Source organism: Cyprinodon variegatus, unplaced genomic scaffold (genome assembly GCF_000732505.1).
Source record: "Cyprinodon variegatus isolate N-32 unplaced genomic scaffold, C_variegatus-1.0 Scaffold410, whole genome shotgun sequence".
In the NCBI taxonomy this organism is placed as follows: Eukaryota; Metazoa; Chordata; class Actinopteri; order Cyprinodontiformes; family Cyprinodontidae; genus Cyprinodon; species Cyprinodon variegatus.
This window is the reverse complement of record NW_015150863.1, coordinates 43,862-64,435: the sequence shown is the minus strand read 5'-3', so window position 1 is coordinate 64,435 and position 20,574 is coordinate 43,862. Positions and strand designations below refer to the sequence as shown.

Here is a 20,574-nt window from a genome sequence, read left to right as displayed (position 1 = left end):
AAAGACTGACAACTGCGACAACTGAGAGGAAGTTAGCCTTCATTTAACATATCAGCATATACCAGACAGAAGTATGGATACTTCATAAAGTAGTACTTGCCTGTCAAATACGAGAAAAGTGACGTTTGCAGCTCCAGGTTTTTAAAGAGTCCCGCTGCGACAGATTTATCCAGACAGGATCCTGTTAGCTTTAAATTTCAGCTTTCTCAGCGGAGATGCAGCTAGCTCTGACGCTGCTAACTTCTTGATTATGTGTTGTATTTTTTAGCAACTTAAGAGCAGAAAGCAACTACATAGATCATAGCGAGACACAATGCTCTGGTTTTATCATTTTTTGTCCCTAAAAACGTGCAACAACAATTTTTTTGGCTACGTAGGAAGCTCGCTGCTAGCCGCAGCCCACCGCCCCTTTGCTGCCTCTCAAGACTCCAGTCTGCTAATGTGTGCTCTGAAAATAGATCCTACTGTTGGTTTAAAGAAAGCGACACCACGCTGGAACAGAACTAACCGCGTTTACTGATTGTTAACATCACAATAACTCACAAAACACCGATATCAAACACAGGGAAATCAGTTAACGGTGCTAGAAAATAGCATTCGGACACAACGGATAACGACTTGAGAGCTAGCTTTGACATGTAGCTACTTATGATGGCGACAACTTCCAGATGATGCACACGGCACTAAAGAGCCGAGCTGGTTGCCAGATACAACGTGGAGTGTCCCCCTTTCTGTTGTATTTTTAGTAAAGTGGCAGCGGGTAAAAAAATAGTTTTCACAAATTACCTACTACTACATCAAACAAATATATTTTATTTCATAACTCAAATCATTCACTTATCGACTTTGAGATATGTTAAACAGCGTTTATGCGAGAACGTAGCTTTGTCTCAAACCTGGCAACCTTGTCCTCAACCGCCCTCTGTTTGTATTTGTTATGGGCCCTGGCTGAGTGCAAATTCAACCAATCAAAAACAGATAAATCATGACGGTTGCTTCACTTTGACAGAAAAAACGTCATATAATTTCTTAACACTAGGTGTCCTCGTAGCAACCAATCATTCAGATTGCCAAATTCATTTCTCAATCTGTAAATTTTTCCTTCTATGCGTGATTGTTTTATAACTCTTTAAAATAAACAGTTTTCAACGTTTTGACAGATATGAAAACATCAGTGCTTTGGTTAAAACACTGATAGCAATAATATGAATTGGAAGGAATTTAATTGAATTACCGATGTAAAAATAAATTAAATTAAAAGATACATTATTACAGTCACTAATGGTTCATTTGGTAAGTTTTGCTTTTGTTAAGTGATTATTCCTTTTATACAAAAACACGAAGGGTTTTTATTTTACTGACCTTCTGTTAAAAATATAAAATCTTGCTTGAAAAAGTTCATTTTACGAAACTGGACGTGAACTTGAAATGGACTTCATGTCTAGTTGCCTAAACTAAACTTTTTAAAGCTGGTTGACTAAGAATCTTCACAGATGTCTTAAAATATATTTTACAAAACATATTGGAAGTAGGGCATACCCCCTCATGTTTGTTTTTTATATGTCCATCCTAATACTTAGATGTTTCAATAAACCTAGACTGTCAATCTGACAACCACACTGCTAACTCTGGACATTGAGATCCTTTGAGAAGCCCCCTCCCCTTCTTAAAAAGGTTTATATTTAGAGGCAACTACTCAGGGGACACTGCTGGTGTGAGACAGTTAACTCACAGACTAAGAAACAGCTCTTGCTTTAGAAAAAAAGGAACTAAATGTGATTAAATTGGGAGGACACCGGAAGTTTCTCAGGGCTCTTTAGCAATTCCACACATTTTATTTCTTTTTTTTTTTTATGTAAGCAGAAAACAACTGAGATTTCTCAGGTTCCCAGCTTGTAGAACTGACACATAAGGGTTAGATGATGGAGGACGAGAGCCATCTAGTAAAAGTACCTGTGGTTGAAGAAACAAATGTGAAGGTGCTTTTTGACAGTGAGGCGTCACTGGAGCCTGATGGCAACGTTGACTACGGGATCACAGGAGCAAACTCCATCTACTCGGCCATTCTCAGCAGGAATGAGGCCGTCAAAGATGCAAAGCGCCTGAAAACCTTTTTAGAGCTGAGGGATAAATATGTGTCAAAAAAGGTTTTGTTTGAGGACCCTCTATTCCCTGCAAATGACTCTTCGCTTTTCTACAGCCAGAAATCAAGAATGAAGTTTGAGTGGAAACGTCCAACAGTGAGTACCCTCTTCTGTTGCTATGCAATGCTTTAGGTTAAGTTTCACTTGAGGTAGTAGGGGCTCTAAGTAGTTTATATAAGCTTATCTCAACACCCTTGAGGTATATGGGGAAAGCATTTAGTTGATATGACTGCAATGAGTTGCAGAGTTCATACTTGTTTCTCACTTTCTACAGCCACACTAGAAAATGTAAAGGCAAAGTCAAGTAGTTATACAGTATAGTTTTCTGACACACATGAGTTTGAGATTTGTGTTGTGAGCACGTGTAACTTTAACAGCAGGTGTAACTGGAGCATTTGGCAGAAGCCAGCATCATTTGAGACATCTAAGTAGCAGCCAACCCATAGGTCTTCCCACTAAAAGCAAACATTGACCTTGTAGAATTCATATCTAAGACCAACACTTATCACCTTAAGCACCCTTTAAAAGTGTGTCTGGAAAAAGTAAACATCTAAAAAAATTCAAAGATAGGTCCAACAGAGGGTTAAAATTTAAGCATAAAAACAGATGTTTCTAAGGCAACATATGGTATAGACATAGAAGGTGGTGGGGTGGTGGTTAATTCCCAACTTAAAGTCATTTGCTGGATGTCTTCCCACCTTCTCTTTCTAATAATTGGCTGCCTAAATATTGCAAATTAAAACCAGTAGTCGAACGACAAAATTAGGAAAAAAAAGAGATGCATTTAATGAATCATTTATTGCATTAATATAACTTCAAACTGAACTTCAAACAGAGGAATTTCTGACCATCAATCAATAAAGTTCTAATGTAAAGTTAAAGCTGAGTGTAAAGAATGGTGGTGGGTCTGTGATCCTGTTGGCATATTTCTCTTTCAAAGGTTCTGGGAGTTAGCATGAAATACAAAGTAAAGAAAAATTAGTTTCCAATACATATTCAGGGTCTGTATTTAAACAGGAATAGTGCTTATGATCTCAGAGACTATAAAGATTTCAGAAAACCCAAAGCAAAAAAAAAAAAAAAATGTAAAACAAGATTGTATTTCTTTTGTTGGGGTTGATGTATGGAACAAACTAGATCATGAGTTAAAAGACTTTGCAACATTAATAAGGTTTAGAAACGTATTTAAGAATAATGTAATTAAACATTTTGAAATATTTGTATGTAATTAATAGCAGTAAGATATCGGTACTACTTTTTTCAAAATGCTATTTTAGAATGATTATTTTCTTAAAATCATATTTTTGTATGTATAATAAAATGTAGCCATCTTTTTTTATTTGTTCTTTTCCAGTCCAATGTAACTTGGTTTTGGAGGGTGGGCTTTATAAGCTTATTGCTTCTGCCAATACGCCCCTCTTCAGACTATTTTCCTTTTAACTTATGTTGCAAGGACATAAACTGTCCTTTATTGTATACATGTGTGTCTGAAAATAAAATATCAATCAATCAATCAATCAATCAATCAATCAAAAAAAATGGCCTAATGAACTCTTTAAAATATAGCAGCATGTTTTAGATAAGAATCTTATGGCTTCTGATGGCAAAGTTAAAATGTTTTATCACTGAGTCCCTTTGTTAGGTTTATAAAGACCTATATGAAAAAACAGTTCATCAGACCCAAAAATCCACCTCGTCTCAGTTCCATCAATTAAAGGCTATGAAATAAGCTAACTCCATCAAAATGTTGCTTTTAACCAATCAGACAGAAACCATGCTACAACAGTGAAACAATTTTTACCAATCTTTGCCAGGGTTGGAATCAGAAGGACTGAAGTGTCTTAAAGCAAATATAAGCTTTGATGAAAACACAAACACCATCTCATGTCTAACCAGTTTAACCACCCTAAAGTCAAACCATGTGCCTCAAGGTCCAGCAATCTTATTGCAGAAAAATTGTTTTCAGCATACATAGGCTATCTGCTGATTTATGCATCATATGCATCATATCAAAATACAAGATACAGTTTTGGCATGATTGCAGATAATTTATGGAGCTTAAAAGATTTGGCTGAGATTAGTGATACATGAATCCCATCCGTGGGGGAAAGAAGTGGAGCGAGCTCTAATTTAAGAACATGACTCCAGGTTTTTTGGCCTCTGCACTGGTGGCTCATGAAGACATAAGATCAGAATCAACCTGATTTAAAGAGCCCCCTATTAACTTTAACTGTTGTTTAGAATGGCTAAAAGGAACCGCTTTAATTCCAATTTATTTCCAATAAGAATGAATTTATTTGTCATATATATGTTGTAAAAGTACTTTTGCCTTTCAGGAAATCTGTGAAAATCCCCAGTTTATTGTTGATGGAGCGAGCAGGACAGACATCTGTCAAGGAGAACTGGGTAATATCTGAGCTCTTATTGCTTTTATAAACAACAGTGGATTAACTCACCCCTTTTTCCAAACTGGAGAGCGTTATGATTCTGTACTGCACTTGGGGTTCTGTTTAAGTTTTCTTTTTGAGCTTTTAGTTTTACTTTGATTCATGTTTTTCTACGTTTTCTAGTTTTATTGGTTTAATTCCCATTTTGTGGTGTTTTCAGATTGTATTTGAGTACTTATGTGTTTCTTTTTTTACCCTCTGCTGCCCTCTTGTGTTTGTCTCTTTTCCCCTAGCTCCCTTCTAGAGTCCTCTGTCCACACCTGCTCCCAATCTGCTGATTAGTCTGGTCTTTGTTTCTGTCTCCCTGTTCAGTCACTCTTTGCTAGTTCTTCGTAATTTCTCTGCTTTTCATATGTGTTTTCCCTGATTTCCCCTGAATTTTGGTATTTCTGTATTTTATTTTATTTATTTTTATTTTTACCTCAGTTCTTTTTGTTGTTAAACTAAGAAACCACCTCAGCTTCCATCGTTGCATTTGTGTACCTTTTTTTAAAGAGTTGGTATTGTAAACTAAAACAGTGTTTTCTAACTAGGATTAATTCATGAACTGAATCTTAATCTGGCCATATGATTGGATTGAAATGACTTTATAAATTTCTGTGTAGACGTTAGATCTCTCTGTCTCGTAATGCACTCTTGCAATGAAACTTGTAAGAAACCACCTCAGCTTCCGTCTCGGCATTTGGGTCCTTCAAACCTCTACCCTGAGAGAGTAGATCCCAGTCCTGGAAAAAGACATAAATCTGCATATTTAAATGCATTATTCTAAATATCTAAAAAAGAGAGAGTGTCATATTCTTTTATCATATTATTTTCGCTCTGACTTACACACTTTTTTCACAAATTAACTTAATTGTAGTTTTTCTTTACAATTACACACCAATTAAGAGAAAAAGTTGGTTTCATTTCTTTTGTTCTCCGACTCTGTTTCACCGTTATCAGATTTGTTTCAGCTATATCTGAGTTAAATGGCAAACAAAGCTTTTAAAATGTTTTATTTTGACAAACGTGATAAAGGTGTCAAAATTGCTTTGACGAGCATGTCTTGAGTGCTAATCTAATCAATTAATGTTATGATAAATGTTAATATTGTAGAGTTGGTCCAGAGCCTTGAAAGCAGTGAAATATTTTTATAGACAAAGGCACGATGGAGGCAAATTTTGCAAAGGCTTAATTCGCATCCACTGATCTCTTCACTATCATGAGGATGATTTGTACTTAAATGTTTATACTATAGCTACTGCTTTCATTCATCTATTTACTGTCATGCTCCGCTAATTTCTGTTCAGGTTTTTACTTTGTGCATTTCAATTACTCTTAGACTTATATTATTCTGTGTTTTCATTTAGATTTATCTTGTTTTCAATACATCTTGGTTTACACTAACTCTTGGCGCTGTTCGGTTATCTTTTATGTTTGTTCCCTTTAATTTAATTAGTCTTTTCTTCATTAAGTGTTCACCAGTATCATGGTTTTATAGTGATCTTAATTTATTCTAGTCTCGATCCCTGTGATGTAGTTTTCACTTTGCCATCCCCTGTTTCCTGTCATTTCCATTATCCCAGTTTTTTTGTGTGGTATAGCTACAAACCTTTCAGCCTGTCACTCTTCATTGCCCCCTACTCCCACTCTTCCCCTCACTTTTCCTTGCAGCTCCTGAGTTCCTGATTAAAAGCTTTTTTCTCATATAATTATTCAGTAAGTAGTCATTTACAAAGCAATAGTCATTAACTCTTTGTTTCCCTGTATTAACATGTGCTTTTTGCAGATAAGTTTAAGTTTTTACCTTAGGATTACTACAGGGATTTCAGATTAAAACATAAAAGTCAAAATGTCATGGTTTTATTATATCTCAGAAAGGGAACACAACGTATAAAGATGTTGTTTTCCCTTCTACTTGAATTACTAAAGTATTTAAACCAGCGATAAAAGCTGAAGTCAGAGTTGTTTTCAGCATTTAAACATATGAAACAAACTGATTGGTTCCTTTCAATAGAACTGTTGACTAACACCTGCAGCAATGTGGCTCAAAGTCAAATGAATGCCCTCACTGCTTATGAATCTGTTGTCAGGGGACTGCTGGTTCCTTGCTGCCATTGCCTGCCTGACTCTGAATGAGAAGCTGCTCTACAGAGTTATTCCAGCAGACCAAAGCTTCACTGAAAATTACGCCGGGATCTTCCACTTTCAGGTTTTACTTTATAGCTGACACAAACTGAAGATGTGATTTCCATAGCTCAGTATTTGAAGGACTATTTAATAAAGAACCAATGTAACAAACAGAAAGAAAAAACATTTCCACATCTGTACAGTCAATGATTTCATGATATAAGATTATATGAATGAAATTTGTTTTTTATGGTTTCTTTAGAGTCCTGGAAAACAAAAAGCAATCTTAAACCAGGTGTCTTGGTGGATTGCTGCATCTCAAACTCTATCGGCATCTGTTAGTGTTAAACCTCAATAGATCAAAAAAAAAAAAAAGAGCAGATAGGACTCATCTGATGGCACAGTGAAAGCTTTCATTTTAAACTCGTAGATTATCTCCTTACCAAGATAAAATCCTGAGTTGTTTTTTTTTTTAAGTTGTAAATCGTCATGCATATATACAGCAATCAAGATGACAGAGCTACCAAGCATGGACTAAGAGTCTACCACAAAGTGGATGTCATTTGCGATGCTGCTATAAATGATCAAATTAGGATTATCCCCGTTATAGTCATTCTTACTTGCTAACTTCTGCAGTTTATGGCACTTTATGTTATTCTATCTTAATTTCCTTGTCCCCCCAGTTTAAATGTGTTTCCATCCAGTTTTCAGCTGTAAATTACTCAAATCATTCACAATACATTCATCCCCTTCTCCTAAAAAACCCTTCACACAATCATTGCACTTTCTATAACCATTTATCACATTATATATGTCACCATCTATATCTATTTTATATTTCCTTTTTAATGTTATTTCCATTTTTTTCTTAATTTTTTACATGCTTGGTATGTAGATAAAAGGTTGGCCAATTTTTGGCCAGGTTGTCATTGTGAATTAAAATTTGTTCTTAACTGACCTTAAATAAAAGTTTTAAAATTATTTAAAAAAATAAAGTCAGCTAAAAGATAAAAAAAAAGACTATATTTGGCAGATGTTAATAACGATTATTAACTGTAAGAGTACTTCTAAATTCAATGTCCTGATCTATATCTATATACAGCCGGAGTAACTATAATATACCATAGATTAAATATATGTTAGCTTTTACAGTACACTGTCCATTATTTTGTTTAAAACCCCCCTAACATCTATGAGAAATAATTTTTGAATCATTTTGCATTTAGATTTAACATGATAACACATTTTTATTGTTTGTTTTCCCAGACAATGTTTAAATAATTTCCCATATGAAGAAGGTGGGATTATATTCTTATCTTGTGAGGATTTTTCCATTCTCCTCTCATTCAGTTCTGGCGTTATGGGGAATGGATCGATGTGGTTGTGGACGACCGCATCCCCACCTGCAACAACCAGCTGGTTTTCACCAAATCTTTCAGGAAGAACGAGTTCTGGAGTGCCCTGTTGGAAAAAGCTTATGCCAAGTAAGGAAAGGTCTATGAAAGTCAGAATGGGGAAAAGTGATTCATAAATAAGTATTCTAGATATTGTATTAGGCTCCTCAGTGACGCAGTGAGTAGCACTGCTGCCTTGCTGCAAGAAGGTTCTGGGTTCAGATCCTGGCCTGATTCCTGTGTTTCTGCATGGAGTTTGCATGTTCTCCCTGAGCATGTGTGAGTTCTCTCCAGGTACTCTCTAGATTCTCCTTAGGTGTGAGTGTTTGCGTGAATGCTTTGAGAATTGAGATGCAGCTTATATTGCCCTGTGATGGACTTGTGACCTGTCCAGGGTGTACCCTGCCTCTCGCCTGTAGACAGCTGGAGATAGACACCAGCACACCTCGTGACCCTGCTTGGGATTAAGCGTGTAAGAAGATGGATGGATATTGTATTAATTTTGATGTGTGGATCCTGATCATTTCCATTGTGACAAAGTGAGATTATCATAACAGCAGGAAACCACATGTCTCCTAACGTCGTACATTTTTTGGTCTGTAATTACACCTCTGAGCTTCTCATCTTTCCTGAGTTGGCTGTGGATGCTGTGAAAAAAGCCTTTGATTTAAATGTGTCAGCAGTGCTCTAAGAATGATTGACCTCCCTCTCAGGTTGCATGGATCTTATGAGGCACTGAAAGGGGGAAACACGTTGGAAGCCATGGAGGATTTCACAGGTGGTGTCACAGAGTTTTTTGAGCTGTCAGAGGCCCCCCCCGATCTCTTCACCATCATGAGGAAAGCTCTGGAGAGGGGTTCGCTGATGGGCAGCTCCATCGATGTAAGCATTGGAAAAAACACTTCAAGTTGGATTGAGTTGGAAATCGTAGCTTTATTTCTTTTTGCAAAGCCATAAAATAGAAAATACAGTTTTATTATTTTATCTTAAAATAAGTGTTTTTGTCTATTAGGTTTTCTCAGCCAGTGAAATGGAGTCCCGGACTGAACAAGGGTTGGTCAGGGGTCATGCCTACTCCATCATTGGCCTTGAAGAGGTGCATCAGAAAGATCAATTGATAGAAGAAACTTATCGTTGCAGTAGGATATGTTTTCAATAAACCTTAATATGATATGTGTTTTTTTTTTTTTTTTTAGTGTGACGAAGTCTCAAAGGGCACCAGAATTCGTCTGATTCGTTTGCGCAATCCTTGGGGATTTGTGCTATGGAAGGGACGTTGGAGTGCTAAGTAAGATCTGGTCCACAACAGTTAGAAATAATGTAACACTTCTGTGCATGGATGTAATTTTTTAGGGGAAGGGGGGACATTTCCCTTGCATTTTCAAACGTGCATTTTGGTCTCCTGCACATATTACTGTCCAAAAACAATGTTATGCTACAGTACAGAGACATTCATTGAGCACTTGGACCAAGCCAGAAACCACAGCTTAAAGTGAAGCCCCCTGAGTTTAGACCGCCCTCAAGCTCCTGATTGGCCCATCTTCTTTTCTTGTGTGATTGGCTGTCACCGCTGTCACTCCTGAGAATCTCACTTTACAAACACATGATGTGCCACTCAATTGGGTCTGTGATTGGATGGTCAAACACGCTGAAGTTATATATTATTTAAAAAAAACATTGCTTCCACCCAACTTCTGAAATCTAAATTTCATTTATGCCTCAGATGTTGCTCAAATGTCCTAAAAATTATCTGCTTCCAAAGAGACACATTTTCTCAAATGTTTAATTGTCTAAAATATTTCTTTAGCTGTTTTAAAAGTCTTTCCTGGACTCAAGGTTTTTTTTTTTTAAATAAATAACTAACATAGGCTACTATTTGAAACCGTTTTAATCAAAAACTCACCGACAGTTTATTGCTGAGGGCTCCTCACACTGATCCTGATCCTGTTGTAGACTCTTTTCTTTGCCACATGCATGCTAAACTTGAGTCATTGCTACAAAGTTAGAAATATAATCAACCATCTTCTGTTGCAAAGCAGTCCTTCAGAATGAGGCATTTGTGCAAAGTTAAACACTTTATGCAGGTTTCCTTACAGTAGATGGATTTTTTTTTTTAAAAACAGTTAGCATTATAAACCAAAACAGTGTTTTCTAACTAGGATTAATTCAAAAAATAAATCCTAATCTTGCCATAGGATTGGATTGAAATTACTGTATATCTTTTTCCGTAAAAGTTTAAAAACAATACACTGGACTTGGTTTCCAAGGTTTGAAGACGTTTCGCTTCCCCTCCAGGAAGCTTTCTCAATTCAAATGTCTGGATCCGCAGTGAGTTGAGGCTTTATATAGACAAGGTCTTTTATTGCTTGGACACATGCAAATTGAATCCGACGAGCGGCCCATTTGGTTCCACGTCTTCAAACCTTGGAAACCAAGTCCAGTGGATTGTTTTTTAAACTTCAACGGGATGACTATGACCTGGATGACTGAGAATCTTCATCAGCAAATTATTGTATGTACTGCATTTCTGTGTAGAGTTTGCTACTTGAATAAGTTAAACTGAACTGAATTTTATTAATAAATGCATCTTAAAAGATTAGAAGAAAATGTGCCTGTGTTTGCCTATGTTTAAATTCACATTCATTCTTTTCGGTCCAGTTTAACACTGATTAATCATTTTAAAAACTGATGTGCCTGAGTGATTCATATGGGTTAAGCGACTTCAAAATAGGAAAATAATTATTCCTCTATGAAATTAGGGTAAAAAGATAGGATAACCTGAAAATAAAGTTGAAATAATGCCAGAAGATTTCTCTTCTTGGATGTAAAGACTTTAAAACAGCATCTTTGGAAGAATTATGATGATGCTGCATAATTGGGTCTGTAAGCTCATTAAAAAAAGCTTTGGGAAGGACTAACAGCAATTTTATCTGTGAAGTATGGTCATTATTCTCTTAATCCTTTCTGTAGCTCAGACGAGTGGTTGACCATCTCCACTGCAGACAGGGAGAATCTGAAGAAACAGACCGTGGAGACGAGTGAGTTCTGGTGAGTGGTCTTTCTCTTTAAGCATGAAAGAAACACCTGAAAGGCTTGATTCATTGGTCTGATTCTTACAAGCAAAGTTTTTCCAATCATTATGTTCAACTTCTAAGACACCAGAAGCAAGATTTTTCTGATTTATTACAACATGAGAGCCCAGGAACAAAAATGTAGAAGATTTCCTGTTGCCAGTGTGCGGGGCTTTGGAGGAATACAAATTTGATGCAGGTTTCTGCACACCTTTGGTCCCTCCTGAATCTGAAAAATACAAATTATTTGTTACAACACAGCTTTTTCTTTTTAAGTAAATGGACCTTGTTAAGTTCCTACTCCTCTGTAAAGATGAGAAAATAATAAGTTTTATCAGTTTCCATCACCCAGAGAACCATTTTCCTCTCCTTTTCTGAATGATTTTTTTTTTTTTTTTCTTTATACTGGACCTAAAATATCTTTATTCATTTAGCCCAATTGAGTTCTTAGATTTAGTCCAAATTAACATGCATTGCAGACGGTGGGATTTTTATATTTTTTTCTGATCATTTACAAAAACTTCATTATTAACCTTAGAGTTGAACATGGAATTTAGACATCTAAAATCATTCATTTCAAACTAAACACACAATATTATTCCAATATCCATTTGGGGAGAAATCTTTCCATTCACCAAGATTCCTCTTTGGGCTTTTTAACTAGGATGTCCTTTGATGACTTCAAGCAGACTTTCACCAAACTGGAGATGTGCAACCTCACCCCCGACGGGCTGCAGGGCGATGAACGGCACAGCTGGACGGTGTCGGTCAATGAGGGTCGCTGGGTGAGAGGCAGCTCAGCCGGTGGCTGCAGGAACTTCCCAGGTTTGGCTTTTTATTAACAGATTTTCATTCAACATTTTTTAAAAAGCACCTTTTAGATAATATATTTTCTACAGATACATTTTGGACAAACCCTCAGTACCGGCTCCAGCTGTATGAGGAGGACGACGACCCAGAGGACGGGCAGGTGGCCTGCACTGTTGTTGTGGCCCTGATGCAAAAGGGCCGGAGAATGCAACGTCATAAAGGAGTAAAATTCCTTACCATCGGATTTTCTATCTACAAGGTTTTGTTTATATTACAGATTTATTCTTAACATGAGTACAAAAAAATCCAGAGACATTAGAAGTTTTACTTTTTGCTTTGTTTTGCAGGTGCCAGACAAGGTACAATATGACCATATTGAAGAAGGATGCAGTTTAAAGATGTATACTTTCCCTAAAGTCGAGTGTCGACTGAAGTATCTGAGTGGAACAACAACATACATTAGCTTTAAAATGTACATAGTATTTAGTCCCATTATATGTACAAAGAAGGCAATTGGCAAACTTTCACTGTTATACCGTAACCCTAATTCAAACTCCAACACAGGAGAGGCTGTAAATATGCAGAAAAAATAGCTTTATCTTCAATTTGACGGCTACCTCTTTGAGAATTGACACATTTTTGTTTTAGAAATCTTAAGTTCTTGCTGAAGTCGGCTGAATATTACAGTATTCCCCCTATTTCAGTATGGCAACTGTTAGAATGATTACTTTTTATTCTTGCAACCTTTGATTCAGAGTTCATTCACATCTTAGGATTCTTTAAAATGTGCAGATGCGAGGACAGAATCAACATCTGCAGAAGGACTTCTTCCTCTATACAGCCTCCACAGCTAAATGCAAGAGCTACATCAACCTACGTGAGGTAACGGAGCGTTTCCGGCTGCCTCCAGGGGAGTACGTCATCATCCCCACCACTTTCAAACCCCACGAGGAGGGAGAGTTCATCCTCAGGGTCTTCTCTGAGAAGCGAAATACATCTGAGTAAGGATCCCTGATGGGAATTCAGAGTTAAGAATTAAAATTTAAACATCAACTAATTAATGATAGTGATTAATCTGTGTCTCCTTCTCCAAAGGGAAGCAGAGAGCACCATTGAAACTGATCAAACACAGGTTTGCACTCCGATGATTGATGCTGAGTTGGTTTCACATTTTTGTTTTAATCAGGCTCATCGCAGCTGATTTTCTGGAAATATTTTCAGAACTGTGAGAAAATCACTCTATTTTTATTAGCCTTTTCTGTTTTTAATATCATGAACAGGAGGCTGTACCATTTATTTGCATCCGTTAAATGCTAAAGAATACTGATACCAATATTGCAGCTTTGAGTGTTGACTGATAAGGATATTGATATATAGCAGCATGAATCATACTTTTATTACTGCTTTTGCTGCAGTGAATATGAGAAAGGACTTGATAGAGATATTATAAACCTTAAACAGAAAAATGTCTCTGTTTTAAGAGTATTTCGATCAGTTTGCCTTTATCACTGATTTTAGATTCAGGATGATGTACATCAATATTTGTAACGGACCGGTCTAAGAATCTTCCCACTGTGGAATAATAAATGAGTATTTTTTTCTGTCAAATTTTATACATTTTCTTTATCCTCTATCTTCTTGTCATATGTCCTGTTTTTTAATCGATTTCAATTTTTATTTTCCCCTCTGTTCCTCCAGCAAGACAAGAAAAAGAAAGAAAAGGTAAATCCAGAAAAAAAATTATGTTACTTTTCTGCATTTGAAAATAAATCAGTTTCCTAGGACAGGAACAGTTAAGCATTTAAGCTCTGAGTCACCTTTCATGTCAAAATGAAAGAGAGCACGTGCAGTTAGTTAAAATAAAAGTTACCGTAAGCTAATAGCCATATCTAAGAGAGAAACAGGACTAAACACTGTTAACAGGCCAGACTCCATCTATTCTGACATCCCGATATCTCTAGAATTGGTTACAAAGTCTCAGCTAATGTTCATCAGTAGGGGTTAATCGTGCATAGTGGAAAAAAAGGGGGAAATGAGCTCATTGTTGTTCAGTTTGAGAACATGGCATGACATTAAAAACTGGTTTTGTTTTTTTTAAAAACATTTTTGCTAGAGGTGCTAATATTCATTTAGGGACGGTGATTGTGATATGCAAATAACTCTTTTCTCTTTTTTTCCCTCTGTCTACGGCTTGTGTTGAACAAATGCCAGCCTATCGTGTTTGTGTCAGACAGAGCGCGTGCCAACAAAGAAATTGAGCATGATGGCATCCGGGGGGAGAGGAGAAAGAAGCCAAAGGTAACACATCCAACCTTCTAAGAACATAGGAACTATGGCATTAGTCGTTCATTTTGATAGCTTGCTATAGAATTCTAAATATTGCTTCTTGCACTTTAGTGTTTTTGATGCTTATAATAAGATAATATCTCTGGAGAACCAAACTCTGATTTTTTTCTTATAGCAAAAACTCACAGAACCCGAGGAAGAGACTGAGGAAGAAAAAATGTTTAGAGCCATTTACAAACAGATAGCTGGTGAGGTGAGTATGCAGTGATGAGACAGTGTAATATGTCTTGGTTGTGTTTGATAGTAAAGCTCTACTCCCTCCTGTAGGACATGCAGATCTGTGCAAATGAACTCAAGACTGTCATGAAGAATGTTCTTTCTAAACGTAAAGGAAAACAAATCACCATTGCATTTTGTTTATGGCACCCATGTTAAACTATTAATTGTCTATGTACATTTTTTTTTCTATAGATAATGAGATAAAGACAGAAGGCTTCAGCCTTGAGACGTGTCGCAGTATGATCGCCTTAATGGATGTATCCTTTGAAAGGTTTAAACCCTGATAGACTGGTCACACTGGAGTGGTGACCTGCATGTTTTATATGTTCCACACACCTAAATCCAATAATTGGTTGGTTACCAGACCAGTTGGCAATAAAGATGGTTTTCAATTAGCTGAAATTTCATATGCAACTTTAAAATATGTATCCAGTAAATATCCAGAACCACAGATTTGCACTCAGCTCTTCAGAGGAGGAAACATCAGTCAGTGCATACCTTACAGACGATGTCCATTGAGACTTTTTCAGTAAAACACAAGCAGTCATAACAACTTAAAAGCAGTGGTGGATGAAGTACTATATAATATAATATTTTTACTCAAGTACTATAGTACTTGAGTAAAAATATTCAGACTTATGATCAAACCTTACTCAACTACAAGTAAAAGTTGTTGAGTAAAAAATCAAATCAAAGTAATGACATACTCACTTTTGAAAATACTTAAGTATTCAATAGTACATACATTTAAAAGTACTTCAAAGTACTTTTATTTAAAAGTACTTCAATTACTTTAAAAGTATAAATAAAATTTTCAGATTCAGAGCAATACTGTTGTTTTTTCAGAGTACTTTGACAGAACCTTGTAACTTTCAGACACCACAAGATGTATTGATGCGAAGAACCTATGCTACAAATGCTGTAAAGAACTTCAGCATAAAAATGCCACGTAAAAAATAAGGACTGCTATTTGAAATATTTTTTTATTTAAATCACACCAAAAAGAAAACAGGAATGTATTTGGTCTCCTCGACCTTTCCCTACAGAATAAGTATGAATCTATTACCATAAAGAAACCATAAAGAAACTACAGCTCTGCTTTGAGACCTCATCCTACTGAACAACTTGGCATCAACTCCAACTCACGCCTTACTAAAATTTGTAAATTGCAAATAATATCTGCCCTGAGTTTTTCACATTTGTGGAATGTCATTACATCTCTAAAACAGTGTTCAAATTCAGTCCTTAAGGGCTGGTATATTGCATGTTTTACTTCTTCTCCATGGAGGTAGTTATGACCTCCTCTGCATGTCAAAGTTCTACATATGCCTGCAAATGACCTGCTGTTTGACCCTGGCTGTGTCTGAACGTCCGCCTGTACGCTTGTGTAAATGAGTCTCCGGATGTGTAGTGGATGAAAAAGTAGTGGCCTCAAAACTTCCCACAATGCACCTGGAAAGTTAGTGCGCAATCATTGGGTGTGTACAATTTCAGAGGCTGCATCCTCCAAGGACCTGGTCCAGAAGAGTTTTGGCTCTGAATTCAAACAGGTCCAGACTGCCGCAGCTTTCACCGCCCTACGTTCTGTCGCTAGCAACCGTAAGAATTGACACACAAAGCAGGAAAAGAATGAATACTGAACTTCTCGCTGCTGTTCTGGGTGTTATTAACATTTTCGAGAGGCTTCAACAGCTGCATCATATCAGATTTATAGTCCCCAACACTGCAGGTATATTAGAATCTGTCCTTAAATATCAGCCAAATCCATTTACTTAGGGACAGATAAAAACATTTCAATAAACCAAACATTGCCCTTCACATATCTGACTCAACAACCATTAAAAACAACTGTTTTCATTAATTTCAAATGGAGCTATTCACATACATGTATGATAGTAAGCTGCACTTACAATATTCACCACTGTTCGGCACCAAGTACCTTTTTCCTCTGATCATGGAACAGCTGGCTTGCTTGGACTCGCAATGAATCATGGGATATCCAAGGCTATGTAGGATATACCAGACCCGTCCTTCAAAGCGGGCAAAAAAAAGGATGCATTTGTAGGCCTCATAACGAGGAATCTTGGAATCCGAACAGACCTCATCGCATGCTATGAATCTAGCCTTCGGAGGATGCAGCCCCTGAATTTGAATTCATATCCAAGAGTGCTTTGAGAGTGCTCTCCTTTTACACCATCTTGGGATCTGTTATGGGAGCGAGAAAGAACAAAGATGGGACAGGCACCGTGCTGGGACCCTGATTCACATGACCAATGGGGAGCAAAAAGTAGTGATTGTATGTCCAATTTCTCTATGGGGTTTTACAAAGACCATGTTTCTAACAAAGTTTACCCAAACCACTAACCTCTCAATCAGAATATGGGCATGTACTTATATAGCACCTTTTTTCAAGTTAGGAGACTTGACCAAAGCGCTTTACACTACATTCATTCACCCATTCACACACACACTGATGGTGGCAAGCTACATTGTAGCCACAGCTGCCCTGGGGCTCACTGACAGAAGCAGGGCTGCCGTACACTGGCACCACCGGGCCCTCTGACCACCATCAGTAGACAATGTAGGTGACGTGTCTTGCCCAAGGACACAACGACACTGAAAGTCGGAGTCAGGTCTTGAACCATCAACCCTTCGATTGCAGCGCAAACTCCTACATCCAACGCCACTGTCGCCACTTTAGACTGGGATCGTTCGGACAGACGATCACTATTTTTCACTGATAGTTAAATTCACAATTAAGTTGTCAACATCAAAAGTTTTTTTGCCAAAACCCAAAAAATATATATTTTACCAACAGCTTTGCATTTAAAGCACCAAAACATTCTCCTGCATGATCAAATCATTGATCGCTTTGTAGTAATATCCCATAGCAGCTAATCTGCATCTATACTATTGTTGTCTTAAAAAATTGTTTTGGGGGCAGTCTGACTCAGGGACATGCCATAAATAAACTCTCTTTAATTTTGATAAAACAATATTTTTGAGGAAATGTGACACAATCAGGTAGAAAGTTGAAAAACCTCAGAGAAAATGAAACTGTTATGAAAGAAACAGATATTAGTATAGTCAGTAATTTAGGTTGGGGTGGGCAAAAAGCTGTTTTTCTGTTAGTTCATCAATGATTGTGTCATTTTATTCTATATATATAAGACTTTCATCCCTGCAAGTAAAACGTTGGAGATTTTTTTTTCTAATTATTGGAACACATTAAAATAGAAGCTAAGATTATAGCAACAGTTGACTTCCTGTAAAGACAATAATTTGACATATTTTCAATAAATTGTCTTTAAAGGTCATATTATGAATCACAGCATCTTTAGATTTATTCAGATAATAAAAAAATGCATTTCCTTTAATAAAAAACAAACAAACAGCTGCATTAAATTTGTTTTCTGTAACAGACTTTTTCTCAGACTGATGGATCGGGGAAATTGAATTTCCAGGAATTCAAACACTTGTGGAAAAAGATAAAGGCATGGCAGGTACAACACATCTCAATCTGGTTTAATGTCTGCCCACGATGACACGATTTTGGGTCAGAATATCTTCGTCTTTGCAGCTCATCTTCATACAGTATGATCAAGACAAGTCCAGCTCCATCAGCAGCTTTCAGATGAGGAATGCCGTCAATGATGCAGGTCAGATGAAACCCACTGAATCAGTCATAAATATTTTATCTATATTCTAACTTGTATCAGAGAAAATACACATTACATCTCTAAGTTTAAAAACCCATTTCTGTCTCTGCAGGTTTTCACCTCAACAACCAGCTTTATGACATCATAGCCATGCGATACGCAGATGAACACCTCAACATTGATTTTGACAGCTACATCTGCTGTTTTGTGAGACTAGAGGGAATGTTCAGTAAGTTGACTTCTTACGACACTCTGTTTATTGTGCATGATTCAGGAAAACCAAATTACAAAGGTCCTAATGAGAGACAGCATAAAATAACCAAAATAAAAGTGTTAATAGGCCTTTTTTCCTCCTCAATATGAGAAATTACTGATGTAACATAAAAGGAATAAATTTCATCAGAATAAGCTGCATGAGCGGAAGGAAAATAAAATAACGCTTTATGTTATTTACTTTTAGGGGCCTTCAATGCCTTCGATAAAGATGGAGATGGAATAATCAAATTAAATGTTTTGCAGGTGAGTTTTTGGTATTTCTCTACAATAATACATTTATAAGGAAATCTATTTTCTGTAGCCATAATATTATTTCTGTAACCTTAATATTATTCAATTTGAATAAAGGATTTGTCCAGAAGGGATACAGCTTGTCCATTCAGGCAGTTTTCCTTTTTGCCCACATCTAATAATCATTTTATTTAGACAACCTGCCCCTATGGGTCAATCTGAGCTGATTGTTTGGTTCAGATTAAAGACACTTTGACCCAAGTAGATCTAAATTTCTAACTGTTGATGTTGGTTCAAGGAGATAGAATCTCTAAAGGAAGAAATGCAAATTATTTATGAAATCAGATCTTTATATGTTAATATTAGATATTTCCCTAATGAAGAAGTAGCATAGAATAAAAACAAAGAAAGTTCAGGAGCCCGTAATATTTGTATTTTTTTTTAGTGTGAAGAGCAAGTTTACCAGCTTTATAGCCTACTCCTGCCCAGGTTAGCTTTGGGGAGAAGGTTACCACGGTAACAGAAACAGAGATTGAGGAAACTCTGTTTGTGAAACAAATTTTGTGTGACTGTCTACCTCAGCTCCAACAGGAGTTTCTGGCTCCTCAAACCTCCTAATAAACATGATCCTTTTCCTCCTCTTAACTCTTTGCTTTTTAATATTCCTTGCCCCACCACTCTTCCCTTCCTTTACATTTCTTGTCCATTGTATTTGAAATAACGCCAAAGCTGATTAAGATAAAACATGTTCAAAGAGCTTGAAGTGAATAATCCTGTTTTCATTTGAATTAGCTGTACATGCAAATTTTAAACTATTCTGTCTCAGCTTAACTTAATGAATAAACTCCTTTTTCTGCTGGGTTTACAGGTTGGTTGTATTATCACAGCCTGATAAAACATGCATTTCCCCGCAAGTTTTCAGAAAAAAAAAAGATATATATATATATCTATATATATATATAGATATATATATCTTTTTTTTTTTTTTTTTACAAAAGTGGAATGCAAGATATTTGTTAGTTTGATGATTTTCAGAGCCAATTAAGAAATTCAATGAAATATACCGTATATATTTTTTTACCTGGTGCTTATTTCTTTGTCTTTTAGTGGCTTCAGCTGACCATGTACTCCTAGATGAAATCGTTTCCAGGACGGCCAGCAGCTTGAATAATCCCCCCTCAGTTGAGACCTTCAGCTCATTTATAGCATGTTTCTTTACCTTTAGTTCATTAAAATCAATATTGTTGCTAAACTTAAGACATATTTTTCTTCAGCATTTAACTTTCTCTTTCGAGTTTTAACTTCCCCTCAGCATTTATCCCCCCAGGATTCAAAATATGTTAAAATTATATATATAAAACATTTATGAAGTACAATTAAAGCAATTTCAATAAAAGGAATTGATGTAAACATGCAAGTTTTGCTTTTTATTGCTGTATACCTACAGTAGGTAGTCAAACAAACACATACTGGGAGTATAAAACAGACTTTAACATGACTTTATTTATTACAGCTGCTTTTAGATTAGATGTAAAGTGAATGTTTTCCTCAGTGACATAAAAAAAAGATGTCAGTTGGTGATTAAGATGAAATCTACATGGCAATCCTGTTCCCTAAAAGGAGAATGTTGATACTATTTTAATAAACTATACAGAAAAAAAAGGTTCTGCATAACACTGCATGGTTATTGTCTGCTTTTTTTATCCAAATCTTAGACTGATGATGTCACCAGTTGGTTGATATTTATTTCACCTACAGACACGACTAAGCCTGCTGAGTTATTAAGTAATGTTTGTTTATAGTGAAAAAAGCCTCTCAAGTGCTCATGTATAAACATCACCCAGTTGGTTAAATATAGAAATGTGGAA

At 36.4% G+C, this 20,574-nt stretch overlaps 1 protein-coding gene across 1 annotated transcript; it reads left to right on the top strand.

Annotated features, from left to right (window-relative positions):
• Window positions 1–1,719: 1,719 nt before the first annotated feature.
• On the top strand, window positions 1,720–20,324 carry LOC107093158 (calpain-3-like). Its single transcript, XM_015388010.1, has 23 exons — window positions 1,720–2,240; window positions 4,481–4,550; window positions 6,664–6,782; window positions 8,051–8,184; window positions 8,808–8,976; window positions 9,107–9,190; window positions 9,291–9,382; window positions 11,065–11,142; window positions 11,830–11,990; window positions 12,065–12,234; window positions 12,323–12,334; window positions 12,768–12,976; window positions 13,071–13,107; window positions 13,674–13,697; window positions 14,187–14,273; window positions 14,437–14,514; window positions 14,589–14,646; window positions 14,733–14,797; window positions 17,975–18,043; window positions 18,121–18,199; window positions 18,312–18,428; window positions 18,660–18,718; window positions 19,814–20,324. Exons 1-23 carry the CDS (start codon window positions 1,920–1,922, stop codon window positions 19,838–19,840), a joined length of 2,319 nt encoding a protein of 772 aa, XP_015243496.1. The 5' UTR covers window positions 1,720–1,919; the 3' UTR covers window positions 19,841–20,324.
• Window positions 20,325–20,574: the final 250 nt, after the last annotated feature.

Bases quoted from the DNA above. Each gene is read 5' to 3' on its own strand.
- LOC107093158 (XM_015388010.1), top strand. From the start codon at position 1,920: ATGATGGAGGACGAGAGCCATCTAGTAAAAGTACCTGTGGTTGAAGAA. The intron at 8,977-9,106 runs GTAAGCATTGGA...TTTGTCTATTAG, and splicing joins TGATGGGCAGCTCCATCGAT to GTTTTCTCAGCCAGTGAAAT. The intron at 12,977-13,070 runs GTAAGGATCCCT...CCTTCTCCAAAG, and splicing joins GAGAAGCGAAATACATCTGA to GGAAGCAGAGAGCACCATTG.